Source organism: Erpetoichthys calabaricus, chromosome 17 (genome assembly GCF_900747795.2).
Source record: "Erpetoichthys calabaricus chromosome 17, fErpCal1.3, whole genome shotgun sequence".
In the NCBI taxonomy this organism is placed as follows: Eukaryota; Metazoa; Chordata; class Cladistia; order Polypteriformes; family Polypteridae; genus Erpetoichthys; species Erpetoichthys calabaricus.
This window is the reverse complement of record NC_041410.2, coordinates 78,278,926-78,293,815: the sequence shown is the minus strand read 5'-3', so window position 1 is coordinate 78,293,815 and position 14,890 is coordinate 78,278,926. Positions and strand designations below refer to the sequence as shown.

Sequence of the window (14,890 nt, the reverse complement as noted above, 5' to 3'; positions counted from 1 at the left end):
GCAGCAAGGCCACCGTTAGGCCACACAAATTACAGAAAAGGAAACTGCAGTTTGTGTTTTAATAAGCAGCTTCGAAAATGGAGCCAAAATTATATTGCCTTTATGAGAATGCGTCACCATTAGCCTTATTTGCACTTCATGATGTCTTGAAGCACATGTCAATGTGTGTGCATATTGCCTTCTGTGAAGGGGGTTCATGGGGGGAAAAACCGGTGGATATTGCATCGAGTTCTCTTATTATTGTACATTTGGTAGACACCCTTTAGTCAAGGTGACTGAAAATATTTTGCATACAGTATTAGTCAAAAGTCTGGATACTCCCAGAAATCTTGTTTTTAATATAAATTAATACCGCTTTTTTTATCAAGATGACATTAGATTCATTTAAAAATACAACTAAGACATTACAAGGGTTGCTGTTCATAACTACAGTACTGCTTGTAGTGACAGATATTTGCAGCGATATGTATAATAAGCTAAAGTTCAATTTCTTTCATCAGTAATTCCTTCAGTGTCTTAATGGTCAACTCCATTAATTTTTTTTTGTGATCAATTATTTATTGAATATTTGTAATATAGTAAAAAAACAAATGTGTGCAATGTTTATAATAGAATGTGTACCCTGATGACAGTGTTACATGGTGGCATTGCTTCACAGTAAGGATTCAAGCGTTTGCATCCAGGGTCGTCCCTGAGTGGAGTTTGCATGTTCTCCCAGTGTTTGCATGCTCAGGTTTCCACTCACTGTCCATAGACAAACTGGCAATACTAAACTGGCCTTGTGTGTGTGTGTGTTTATTTCTTCGCCCTGCAATGGACTGGCACTTTGTCCAGGGTTTGTTCCTGCCTTGCGCTCTGTACTAACTGGGATAGGTACCAGCCTGCCCCAAGACCCTGCTCTGGATTAAGCAGGTTGGAAACTTTCATGACATGACCCTGATGATGAAAACCCTCAATCCTGAGTCAGGAAGCACTAAACCAACAGTAGCATTAATGAACAGCAAACATCCAGGATGTAAAGGACCGAATAGTGGTAGACCGGCCCTTGATAGTTTTTATGGATGCTTTGTTATTACGAGATGCAGATAACTCCATATGACAAACTGTAAAATGTACATACCCAACTATTGGCATATACCATATCAAGGGATTTCCAACGTGAAGCTAGGAAAAGTTTAACAGCAAAGACCTTCAGCTCCTTTTTCTTTCCTGCTCAGATGCAGTTTGTCCTCTTCTCTCAAGACCGTAATGGACACCTTGGTATGAAATCTTCAGTTTCTTGGCAATCTGTCATGTGGAATAATCTTCATTCTGTAAAGAAACAGTCTGTCATGTTTCTTAAGAAAGCGCATTCATTTTGGCCATTTGTGAACCCCGACTGAACTTTAGGAATGCCAGTACTTCACAATCCAAGTATACAGAATAGCAGGTTTCAGCGGTGCTAATGCAACTAAAAAGGTTTCTCTAATAACTGATTAGCGTTTAAAATTAAGGATAAGCCAAGGGGTTTGACCATTAGGATACTGAAGGAATGTCTGCTGAAAATGGGGATTTATAGATGTATCTGAACAATTCCTTAAAAAATTCGTCATTTCAAGCAGTAATAGCCATTCACAACACTAGGATTGTCGTGGCTAAAGTTTTAGATCAATGTAATGGTATCTTGATTTAAAAGATCAAAACATGAAAATGTCTTGGTATATCTGGACTTTTTATGTTTGTTGTTATCATTTCTAATTCATTTTTAACATGTTTGGAGCCCAGGAAGGTGAAGTAAGCTGTTTCAGGTTGCACAGTGGAGCCCGAGGTGAGGACTGAGCTGGTGGCTCTGTGATTGTGTGCTCCAGTAGGAGGCAGTGTAAGCGGCAGTATGATGATGTAAAGACCACTATATACCCTGGGCCCTGCCTTAATGAACTCTCTCTGTGTCTTTTTGTGGATTTTTCTCCCAAAGACGCACAGATTAGGTTAATTTGCCGAGTGTGTGTGCGGGAAGGTGCCCTGCGATGGATGGGTTTGATATCTACTTTGATTGATTGAAAGATAATTTATAAATAGCCTATTTGCAGGTGTGGCTGCCTCTGGAGTGGGTGAAGTATATTGCACCTTAAAATTTGAGTTTCATGAACCGCTGTGGCATGAGATGCTTTGCAAAGCTCTTAGCATCACGGCGGACCATGTCATCTGTCAGCAGAATTCACTTCCACCTACTTGAGTGCCATTCCCTCCGCTATCTTGTGGACTTGCCACTCAAAGTGACGCCATGACTTTCTGCCATTATTAAAAACACACAGTCTGTGAGGGCCACCAATGTGTTACAGGTTGGGTGAATTGCATCAGGTGTTTACAACACAGTAATGTCTCAGTTCTTTGCAGTCATTTGACTGCTTTGTTTTTTTTTGTTTTTGTTCTTTATTTCGCCTTATACAATTTCTTGTATTAGGAATTTGATAGTTTTTGCATACCCCATGGGTTCAAAGCGCAGGGTCAGCCATTGTACAGCGCCCCTGGAGCAATTGAAGGTTAAGGGCCTTGCTCAAGGGCCCAGTAGAGTAGGATCTCTTTTGGCAGTGAAGGGGATTCGAACCGGCAACCTTCGGGATACCAGCGCAGATCCTTAGCCTCAGAGCCACCACTCCACCCTGACTGTGAGCAACACAACCGCTTAGCTGCTTATCACACTTCCCTTCTAGAAACACAGACACGTACGACTCATCAAGCCATTATTGTATTTCAAAGGAAGTGGCCGACTTCCAGACCTGGAAGAGAGCCTTCATAGCCAGGATGGTGGTAGGGGTCCATCCCATTTCCCCAACATGCATCCCTTTTTAATGGACAGATGTACAAATAGGAAAAAATTATTCTGCCGAGAAGCAGGGTGTGCTCAAGGCTCCAACTGTTCCTTAAAAAAAAAAAGCACGTCTAACAATGGAGGACTTCTGTAAACAAACACCTTCTGTACTGCATCCAGCTGATTCTTCTGACCTGCACCACAGAGCCACAATCTCAGCCCTTTTTCCTTTCTTTGATGGTACATAAAACACGAGACATGAGACAGAGGAGGCTCTCTTCTCTGTCTGTAAGATTCAATAATATCTGTTTAAGTGAATTGATTACTTTGATTCATTTTTATGATAGACACTGGCACATACATAAGTCCAGGTCCCCCTCTGATTTGCATCACAAACATATCATTTAATAATTCATATACTATATTGTGTGTATGTATATATTCAATACACATAGCATGGCAGCACATCTAAGATACATAGTTAAAATAAGACGTTATGTTACAGAATCAAAAGTGAGTGAGAATTGTGTGCGTTGTTTAAGGGTAATGATTCAGTTCACAAATCAAATGAACAAGAACTGTGCACCTGGTTTTTGCGAAGTGATTTATTCGCTACTCAAATGAACGGGAATCGTCCAACTGATTCTCGGGTGATGATTTGTGAATGAACCATACGAACAAGAATTGTGCACCTTGTTCTCAAGTAACAATTTTCTCACTAATTAAACAAACGAGATTTGTCCAAATGATTCTTGGGTGATGATTCGTAAATTTAATTGCACAAACGAGTATCTAGAACGTGGTTCTCAGGTAATCGACAATCGCCCAAATGATTCTTGGATAATAATTTATGAAGGAGTGATATCTGGGAGAATCCTGCACTGTTTTCTCGGGTAGTGATTCATTCACTAATCAAACAAATGACAATCGTCCAAATGATTCTTGGGTGATGATTTGTGAATGGATCATATGAGTGAGAATCGTGCACCTGGTTCTCTGGTAATGATTTATTCACTAATCAAACAAATGTGAATTGTCCACCGGATTTTCAGGTGGCGATTTGTGATTCAATCGTACATACAAGAATCCTGCATCTGGTTCTCGGGTAATGATTAAGTTTGAACTCAAAGAAATTTGCGGTAGTAATATAAAACTCAAAATAATCATAAATAAAGCAAGTTGAAGCTCATAATTTAGGAGGTCCTTGTGCTTTAAACATCTACTAGCATCAGCGAAACAAAAGGTGACGGCATGACGCATGCGCTTTAACTCCACTGAATTGATTTGTATGGTTCACTGAAAAGAGTCGTTCAAAAAGAAGATCTCATTTGTGAGTGCCCATACCTAATCCTTGTATTTGATGCATTGTGCTTCATTGGCTTTCAGCTCTTGCACACATATAGCCCACCCCCTGTGATTTGAATGTCAGACTTCATGACTTGAAGTCACAGGAACGCGTCATGGCAGCCTCTTTCCAAAACCATGTAAATGAAATCTGTGAATGGAAATTGCTGGAGTGTAATGAGACCGCACCTTTAGATGACCCTTAAGCAGAAATAGGGCAGTGCTTAGAAGTAATATTTAAACATTAACTGTAACAGCTCATTGTTATCTGGGCTGCTATACTAAGCTGAAAGCCCCCCAAACTGCTTTGGTGTGAGTTTTACTCTCTATTGTCTTTACCAAGAGTACTTCCACCACACCGAGCTGAATGAAGGTTAGCATTGGCACCACACCAAGCACAAGTGAAAAGTTTCCCACAGGAGGATGGTGTGGCCTATTGTTTGGCTGATAAAGTGATTTTCCTAGATTTTTGTATGGTACCAATAAGATTGCCAAAATAATCTGCTGTGACTTGCTTTGCATCTTGGCCTCACCAAACCATATTTTTCCCTTTCCACATCATCCTTGAAAGACCTTGTATCTACTGGAAAGCACTAAATAGTATTACTGATATCCAACACTCTGAATTAAGTGCCAGAAATGGAGAGTGTGATAATCTGTTTGGGCAGAATGCCCGCATGTATTATACCGACCTGTACTGAGATTATGGTGGGCATTCATGACTGTAGCCACAGCCAGTGGGTGATTGCCTCTCCTTGTGGGCAGCTGTTTGTCTGCCTTAATCCTCCTCAATGTGCCAACCATCCAGCTCGCACAGTCATCAAAAGTGGCTCGCTTTGTTCCAGTGTCTAGTGTGTTTAAATTTGCCATTTGTCTGCTGGATGCTAAAGCAGCATGTCCCAGTGATTCTGCTGCACGTACCCTTTAACACTCACTCAGTGACCTGGTGCAACTTGTTTGTCTAGTCCAGGCCTGACCTTGCTTAGTTTCCTCTTCTCAGCCGAGTTCACTGATGCGTGATTTCTGTGCCTCTTCTCCCAGGTCACTGAGCATTACCTGCCCTCTGCTGGTCGGTACAAGTAATGTATGTGACTGAATTCAGGCTTCACATTGCATCTGCTCTCTGATCTGTAGGAGCCAAGAAGCGGTACACAGTAATTTGTCTGTGTGGGCAGTTTATTTCCTGAGGGTTCAATGGTAGGGTCACACAGGAGGGAGAGCTGTTCAAATGTAGTTTTAGTTAATAAACCAGCCAGAATTGCTCATTTCTGACAACTGACTCCACATTTCTGTTCTTCTCTTTCATTCAGATATACCAAAGCCAATGGCTGCTGCGTCAACAGGCAGCATCATCGGTGGAATCATTGCTGCTATTCTTATCATTGGAGTGCTGGTAACCATATACATGATTGTGAAGAGGCACCGCAAGAATGGCACAGAGGATGAGTAAGTTCTTGGCTGTGTTACCTGTTAGGGGGACATGTAGAGAGTAGGGTTGTGGGAGTGGAACTGACTAGATCAGAGGGCAGTGTGGCATTTCCAGTGCTGACCCTGTCTACAACCCTAATTCTTGGAGTCCTGTTTTACTGTCCCGGGTCCCTGGAACAGGAGATGTTCTCTAGGGGGGTTTTGAAGGGGGGGGGGTTGGGGGGTGGGATGCAGGGTTTCATAGGCTGCTGCAATCATTGAATGATTTTAAAGCTTCAAATGTTGCTTAATGTCCCTATGTGGACTATAACCAGTTACAGATGTCAATTCCGTCTTATCTAAGGATAGGGGTTCAGCATTTGAAGGAATCGACCACCCACACTTGGTGAAAGTAGATGTGCACGCAAGTTAATTTTAGTGCTTTCACTAATCTAATGCACACCTTTGGGATGGAAGAGAATACTAGAACATTCTGAGAAAAACTTGTGTGGCTGCAAACACAGAGCAGATGGTGAACAGGATGGGAACGGTGACATCTGTTCGTTGGTGATGGGGGTGTTCTGGTGCTTAAGCCCTTGATCTCTGGTGTTTAGCCCCTGATTTTCAAGAGAACCCAGTATTTGGTCTGACAGACATGTATGACTCATGCAAAACTCCCTAGGGGCCCAGACCATGATATCTGCTCAAACTGGTCTGGTTTGGAATCAAGATGATGGCTCTAGGGCTATGGGGCACAAACATCAACTGTCATACCACTGTGCCGCCCATCATGCTGATACCATTGTAGTATGAATATGGATGCATGTTTTTGCATCATTTCATCCATTTACCAGTGGTGCACATATTACTACTGTACTCGCTGCAGAATGCTGGGTGCAGATTTAGGGCTTCATTGCTGTCTGTGTGGAGTTTCCACATTCTTCTCACAGGTCTGCACAGGTTTTCCCATGGATACTTCAGTTTTACTTCACATCCCCAAAACATGCAGGAAAGGTTACTGACAACTCCAAATTGGCTCGGTGTGAGCAAGTGCTTGTGTGTGCGCCATGTCTCCCAGGACTTCTGCATTCCTTGTCCATTATGGTGTCAAGATGGACTCTAGTCCTGAAATGAATTAAGTGGGTTCACGTTTGGCTGGATGGAGAGATGGATGCACTCAGAAATGTGCAAATCCGTTGGTCTTCTTTTTACAGTCACGCAATGTTGAGAGGTGGAAAATGTATCCTAAAAGGCGGGACACGACATTGGACAAGACCCCTTTGTGCACACACCTACACTTGCAGATAGAGATGAGTGCTGATTAACTTGATAGGCATGCGTCTTTAAGGTGTCAGTAGGCCAGTTCATAATTTAAACTCCTATTTGGGTCTTCTTCATGAAACGTTCATAAATTAACATTTGCACATAAAAGGTGATTTTGCTAAAATCTTACGCCATATTCACAAACATTGGTTAATATTTTTTTTTTTCTTTTTCCTTTTCTTACTACCTGGCATAGGTTCATAAATACCAATCAATCGTAACTTGTCAGGCATGCGTGTACACATTGTCGGGTTAATTGCCATAATCCACACCCATCAACTCCTCAAATCTTACCGTATAAGGCTGTGCTGCCACACGTGCCCACGACCTTCCAAAAGCAAAACAAGAAAGGAGAAAAAAAAAAAAAACCTTCAAAGGAGCAAAGGCCGAGGTACTTTTAACAGAAGTTAACAAGTCCTCTCGATAATGACCCGGGCTGTTCCGTGTGCATTATTATAAGCCCATTCCTGTGGTGTCATAAGCCATGTGGATAATCCCTGTCCCCTCTGGATATGGATTTATACCTCCCAAATTAATCTATAGAAGAAACCTTTACTCTTACAGTGAAGCCAGCTGTCTGGCACAGCTCCTTATTCCAGATGTGTGACAATAGAACTGTGATGCCGAATGAATCTGTTGTGCGTACTGCTGTGCCATTCGGCAACGACGTTGAGCAGCACACACTTTGCATCACATATAAACTGCAGGTTGATAGAATGGAAATGTTTTCTGTTCATATTTGCAAACACATCATTGGATGGAGCTTTGATGCCAACATGTGTGCAGTCTATTGCACCAGTGACCGTGGGTAGGCTGGCCAGCTCGCAAAACCCTGAATTAACTTCCACTTGCCTTTCCCACTGTATGAGAACTGGATATCATCCCACATTAGTGTTAATATGCCGTTAAGTACTCCAGGTAGCATGCGGCTCATAGATGGCTGAGAAATCCCAGTCCTGTCTTCAATCTCCTGCTGAAATGTCCCTGTAGTCAAAAAGCCAAGTGTCGACAGGACTTGCAGATGTACAGGTATGGCACAGCTTCATGTTGTTGCTCTTTTTAGAACAGGAACCATACCAGTTGATAAATGCATCAGAATGGGTCTGGGTAGTCTAAAACAGGGGTAGGCAACGTCGGTCCTGGAGTGCCACAGTATGCGCAGGTTTTTGTTCCAACCCAATTCCTTAACGAGAACTCAATTATTGCTGATGAAGCACATATTGCTTAAGTGACATTTTAATGCTTCATTTTAGTGGTTTCGCTTGTTAAGGTTCTCCAACCTTAATTGCTTATTTCAATCTTAAACTGCTTAAATCTATGTCAAATTAGCTACTAGTCAGATGATTATTCAACAACACATGTGTCTTGTTTTGTTTCTCAGTAAACACATCACACAGGTCTGTACCCAATTGAGTGTATTTTCCATAAAAGGGCATCAATTTGAACCTGATTTGATCGAACGTAACAATGGCTGATCTCGCACTACTGCATGATTTGGCCACAGGCATACTGAGGAAAGAGCGCAGATTCTGGGATCGCACTGATGTGTTGGCAGAGAGTGATGAATGGTTGATTAGATGTTTTAGACCAGGGGTAGGCAACCTCGGTCCTGGAGTGCCGCAGTATGTGCAGGTTTTTGTTCCAACCCAGTTCCTTAATGAGAACTCAATTATTGCTGATGAAGCACATATTGCTTAAGTGACATTTTAATGCTTCATTTTAGTGGTCTCGCTTGTTAAGGTTCTCCAAACTTAATTGGTTTTTTCAATCTTAAACTGCTGCATTCAGTGTTTTAATTGCTCCTTATTAGCAATAAGATGTAAAAGACAAAGCAGCCAGCAGTTCTCCAGCTAGCTTTTTTCCAATTACATCTGTGTGTGTTCATCATGCACGGTTGCCAATCTCAGACCTTATTTAATTTTATGGCTTGTTAGTCTGTGCAATGTAAGGCTTTTATATCGTAGATTTTTTTCCTTTCCAGGGATATCATCCAAATGATTTGAAGCCTAAAACAGATCATTTTCAGTCTGTCACATTTTTATATTAAGTGTTTTATTAAATCAAACCGTGCATGATGAACACACACAGATGTAATTGGAAAAAAGCTAGCTGGAGAACTGCTGGCTGCTTTGTCTTTTACATCTTATTGCTAATAAGGAGCAATTAAAACACTGAATGCAGCAGTTTAAGATTGAAATAAGCAATTAAGGTTGGAGAACCTTAACAAGCGAGACCACTAAAATGAAGCATCAAAATGTCACTTAAGCAATATGTGCTTCATCAGCAATAATTGAGTTCTCGTTAAGGAACTGGGTTGGAACAAAAACCTGCACATACTGTGGCACTCCAGGACCGACGTTGCCTACCCCTGGTCTAAAACATCTAATCAACCATTCATCACTCTCTGCCAACACATCAGTGCGATCCCAGAATCTGCGCTCTTTCCTCAGTATGCCTGTGGCCAAATCATGCAGTAGTGCGAGATCAGCCATTGTTACGTTCGATCAAATCAGGTTCAAATTGATGCCCTTTTATGGAAAATACACTCAATTGGGTACAGACCTGTGTGATGTGTTTACTGAGAAACAAAACAAGACACCTGTGTTGTTGAATAATCATCTGACTAGTAGCTAATTTGACATAGATTTTGTTGAAGGATCTGATATCTTTAATTTGTATATTTTTACAGTATTTTATTTGTTTAAAATATATTTTGTGCAAATGACATTGATATATCATGTTTTTTTTTTATTGTTTACACACGCACTATGCTTGGTCCTGAGCATATGTAAGATCCATTTGTTTTTATGAACAGATGGTCCTTACTAAAACATTGATAAATAACGGATTTTCCCTCTACAAACTCTCTATGAACAAATTCGTTCTGCACTGGTTTCATGAATGAGACCCATTTTTGCTAGCCTAAATATTACTGAGCAGTAACCTTTATGAACGGTATTTCATGTGTTTTAGCTGGTAATAAACATTAGTCATTTGGACACTTGCTGTTTGATCGTACTGTAATGAAGTTGTTCTGTGGATTTCTAAACATTCATCTTAACCAGGCTGTGTGGTAAAGTTTATGTGATCAGTTTTTCCTTTCCTGCTGATGCTCTTTATAATTATCAGGGCTTGCCCCTTTTCTACACCGCTGGTCAACACGTCTGGTATATCTGTGTTAGTCAACAGATGCCATACCTGTAGTTCTCCATTAACACTTCTCCTATCTTTGTGTTTTGCAGCTTTGAGGGTCCACCAACCCATAAACCTCCCCCACCACAAAAGACTGAAGGTTCTCTCAATTCAGTGAGTATTCTGCTCCTTGAGAATTTTATTTTGTAAACCCTATGATGTCAGTTCCCATGTACGCTAAATGAACACTTTGCTTCTTTTGTCTTCAGCTTGATAAAATCCAGAAGTTCCCAAAGGAGAACAGTACTTTGTTGCAAACTGAATATTTTCAGAAAGAACCTGTCACGGTAAGCCAAATGAGTTCCACTATCTCCAAGTCACCAGAGAGGAATTATGCAGGGTCTTGTCCCTCCCTGGTTCATATGCTCGCACAGAGAAGCTTCAGAGAGAATTTCACTTATTGATCTTTAATCCTCCCAGTCAGATGAGTAAGAGAGCTTCTGGCTTCTGCACTGCAGCGGAGAGGGTATCCAATAACACAGTGGAAGACTTTCTGTCTGAGCCTTACTCCGCTTTCGGCTACTGTTATCCTCCAAATAGCAAAATTAGGAACACCTGTTCACCTGCTTATTTATGCATGCAATTATCTAATCAACCAATCACGTGGCAGTAGTACGTTGTATAAAATCATGCAGATACAGTTGAAGTGCTTCAATTAATAACATCAAACACTAGAATGGAGGGAAAAATGTGATCCTCAGTGATTTTGACTGTGGCCTGACTGTATTGAGTATTTATTTCTGTAAGTGCTGATCTCCTGGGAGTTTTACATGCAACAGTCTGTAGAGTTTACAAGAAACAAAAAAAATGCACAGTGAGCTACAATTCTGCAGACAGAAACCCTTTGTTGATGAGAGAGTTTTAGAAGAGAGTGGCCATAGTGGTTTGAGCTGACAGGAAAGCCACAGTAACTCGGATAACCACTCTGTACAACTGTAGTGAGTAGAAAAGCATCTCTGAAACCACAAGATGTCAAGCCCTGAGGCAGGTGGGCTACAACAACACAAGACCAAACCAGGTTCCACTCCTGTCCGCCAAAAACAAAAAGCCGAGGCTGTAGTGCTCAAAGGTTCACTAAAACTGGACAGTTGAAGACTGAAATAATGTATCCTGATCTGATGAATCTCCATTTCTGCTGAGGCACACAGGTGGTAGGGTCAGAATTTGGGGCCAACATGAATCTGTGCACCCAAGCTGCCTTGTGTCATCAGTCCAGGTTGGTGATGATGGTGGTATGATCCTGCTAATACTAAGCAATCATTGTTTGAATGCCACAGCCTATTTTTTGAATGATCGTGTTCATTCCTTCATGGCCACAATTTACCCATCTTCTAAAGACTACTTCCAGCAGGATAATGCACCATGTTACAAAGCAAAAATAATTTTAGACTGGTTTCATGAACAAGAAATCAAGTTTGGTGTTCTTCAGTGGTCTTCCTAGTCACCAGATCTGAATCTAACAGAACACATTTTGAGATGTGGTAGAAAAGGAGATTCACATCATGAATGTGTAGCTGTTAAATCTGCAGAAACTGTGTGGTGCGTTCATTCTAACATGGACCATAATCTCAAATGAATGTTTCTAACAACTTGTAGAAGCCATGCCACAAAGAATTGAGGCTGTTTTGAAAGCAAATTGAGGGCCTATCCTGTATTAGTAGGGTGTTCCTAATAGTTTGCTTAGTGATTGTATTTTTTTCTTTTATTAAATCTTATGAAAAGCCAGAAAAATGAAATGCGTATATGGTTTACATTTTTCTCAGTGTGTGCCAAGAGGTATTATAAGGACAGGAAAAATACAGACAACAACCAGCTTACCCAAAATTCTATATCTGAGGGTTGTACCCTGAACTTCTGAAATGCCGCAGTCAGTAAATTTAATATAATTTAATTTATATCCTTTACTATACTGCTTAGATAGATAGATAGATAGATAGTTAGGCACCTGGTTTCCCTTCTTGTCAGGATATGAAGGGCAGAGTGGTGTGATGGCTAAGGCACAGGTCTTAAACCTGGAGGCTTCCAGTTTAATCTTTGCTTCCTATTCACCCACTGCACTGGACATGCTTGTACTAAAATTTTACAAATGGATGCAGACACTTGTATTCTGTCCTGATTATGTAAGTCCACATGGATAAAAACATCTGTACAGTATAGTATACTACAGCAGTGACAATAATTCACATTTACCAGCATCTGGTTGTGCAGTGGGCGAGCTTTCCTGCCTCACAGACCAGAACCAGGTTTAAGACGGCCATATCTCTTCTTTATAGAATACTTGCACGTTTGGTTGATGAAGTGTGCATGAATGTAGGTGTGTGCCATGTGATAAGACTTGTCCTCTCCTGGGCTGGACCTTATCTTACTTCAGATGCAGGCTGGTTAGGCTCTAATATGCTGCAGCCTTATAATGTGAGGATGAATGGTGTTGCCATGTTGATATAAGATTTGCTTCACTTCCCTCAATTTTACTACACTGCATTTTACTCTTTCATTTGTTATATGTATGGGCAGGGTAGCTTGAATTCTTTTTTAAATGCTTTATTTCCGGGACCTATAACTGCACAAAACAAAGCATCTTTGATTAGTGGACTATAAAAATGGTCTTGTTTACCCCCTAATCTGCTCATCAGAAATCTGCCACTATTCCTGAATGAATTTCCCCCCCCTCCACCCCCTTCATAATTAAGGCAGCTCTCCAAACCTGCAAAAAGAAATTAAACAGCATATAAGCACCATTTTTATTAAAATTGAATATGAAAAGCCCTGGAATATTTACTTACCTGTAGTCTAGTGAAATGTGAGCCCTAAGATTTAGTCATATGAAATGAGATTATTAATACTGTGGTTGTTTTAAAACAAGTATACACTCTGAGCCTAAGGGTTCTGAGTTTCATACTCCTAGACTTGGGTCACTCATGCCATGTTTCCCATCTATTTTACGTTCAGCTGTGTACATAGTGTGCACACAATTGCACGGATTCAAGTGTCATTTCTAAATAGATAAAGCTGCCATACAGTGATCTGTCCTTTTAGCCTTAGCCATAACTGCACCCTAAATCTCATAAAGGAACGGGCATAAGGCCTCATCCAACTAACATAATGTGCTTGTGGCCTCCTAGCGGCGCTCTTGAGTCAGTTACAGTTTACCTGTGACAGTACTACACTGCTATCTGCAGATCAAGGTTAGAATACATAGTACGGTGCTAAGAGAAGATGACCCTCATGTCTAAGTGCTGTCTCAGGGAACAGCGGACCAAGATCACTCCCAACTTTAACTAATCTGTAGCTAGTCTTGTTTTGGCTTCAGCTTTCTCCACTGGCCCTCTGATTGCTTGTTAACAGTGGCACACTTACGATTAACTATGACATACTGTACATACTCCTGTAAACTTGATTAAAAAATTATTTGCAATTGTTAAACTTGTGGTTGTTATAGAAATTATTCACTTAGAGCATATGAAAAGGCCCTGTAATCAATATACAGAATGTATTGACGATGAGAGGTATGAAGAAGGTGAGAACACTGTCAGAAATAACTCTCAATTATTTATGAGAAACTTACATTTCACATGTTTGAGTTACGCTCGTGCTTCTCAAAATTGCCCTTGCGTTGTGGCTTATGGAAATTGGTGGAGGTGGAGCTCAGTGGGTGTGGTTCAGAGCTCAGAGGGGCGTGCACATACACAGACGAGATTAAGATTTCAGACCTGCCCATGGAACGTTCTGTGCGTTTGCACAGTTAGATGTTGGCGTGTCGGAGTTTGTCGCTCTAACCCATCCTGTTTGCCGTTGCTGGGAGATTAACTCAATCTGCCAAAGCACGTCTTCGTTTTCCTCCAGAAGTGAACGGTACATAAAATACTGCATAAGTACAAACCACATGTAACTATAAAAAAGCAGATTACATTACATGGGTGGGTCTGAAATCCTAACTCCACCCGTGTATGTGCACGTTCCTCTGAGCTCGGCACCCCCGTCACAGTTTGTTCACTATTGAGAATTGTACTTGTAATTTTCAGGATCAATTGTAATTTTAATATTCTAAAGCATAATTCACACATGTGAAATGTAAATTTGTCATAAATTGTTATGAGTTATTTGTGACCGCGATCTCATTGTGTACTATGGGTACACATTAGTAGAATTGTATCTTAAGCATAATTGCATCTCTGTAACTTATTTCCCAAATACACAGATAATACTGCAGAATTCATACTTTTCATTCATTAGGCACAAAGCTTTTCCTAATGACCAAATTAATCCAACAGTAATCAAAGTATTTAAAAAATGTATGACTATATTCAGAAAGAGCGCCATGTCGCAGCACAGTCTTCACAGTAGAGCACAAGCTCTGTTTAATGCACGTTGTGAAAGATCTCACATCAGATCTGGAGGACACCCACTAAGATGCCTTCACAATACTCTGAAGGAATCCATCATGAATGAAAGTGGCAGTATCTTTCAATACAGACCTTTGGGAACCAGTGACCAAACAGCATAGAAAGTAATATAAGTATTTCCATGCATCACTTGTCTTTTTCTGTGGCATTAAGTTAAACATGTTTGATTTTTTATTACACTATACATCACTCCAATCATAAATATTAATTATGGTTTCCATAATTTTTAATGGCATATAAGTGCTTCTTCATGTCTGTAAGAGTCTGTCTGTCTGTCTGCGTGCGTAATTCATTTTGTAATATTACTTGCCATACTAAATCCATTAAACCTGCCCACAAGATAGTCTAAGCTGGTACGCAACTTTGTCCTCCTCCTCTGAGACCCAGAAGCTTGCTGCAATGGCACTTCGTCTTAGTCTTGGTCTGCTTC

General features: G+C 40.8%; 1 protein-coding gene across 1 annotated transcript in view; it reads left to right on the top strand.

Moving 5' to 3' along the window:
* The window catches only part of si:ch73-22o12.1 (nectin-2), a 61,315-nt gene that overhangs the window by 45,040 nt on the left and 1,385 nt on the right, over positions 1 to 14,890 (top strand). The window contains exons 6-8 of the mRNA XM_028823606.2: positions 5,446 to 5,581; positions 10,108 to 10,171; positions 10,267 to 10,344. Coding sequence (XP_028679439.1) covers positions 5,446 to 5,581; positions 10,108 to 10,171; positions 10,267 to 10,344 — 278 coding nt within the window. The remainder of the gene's footprint in view (positions 1 to 5,445; positions 5,582 to 10,107; positions 10,172 to 10,266; positions 10,345 to 14,890) is intronic.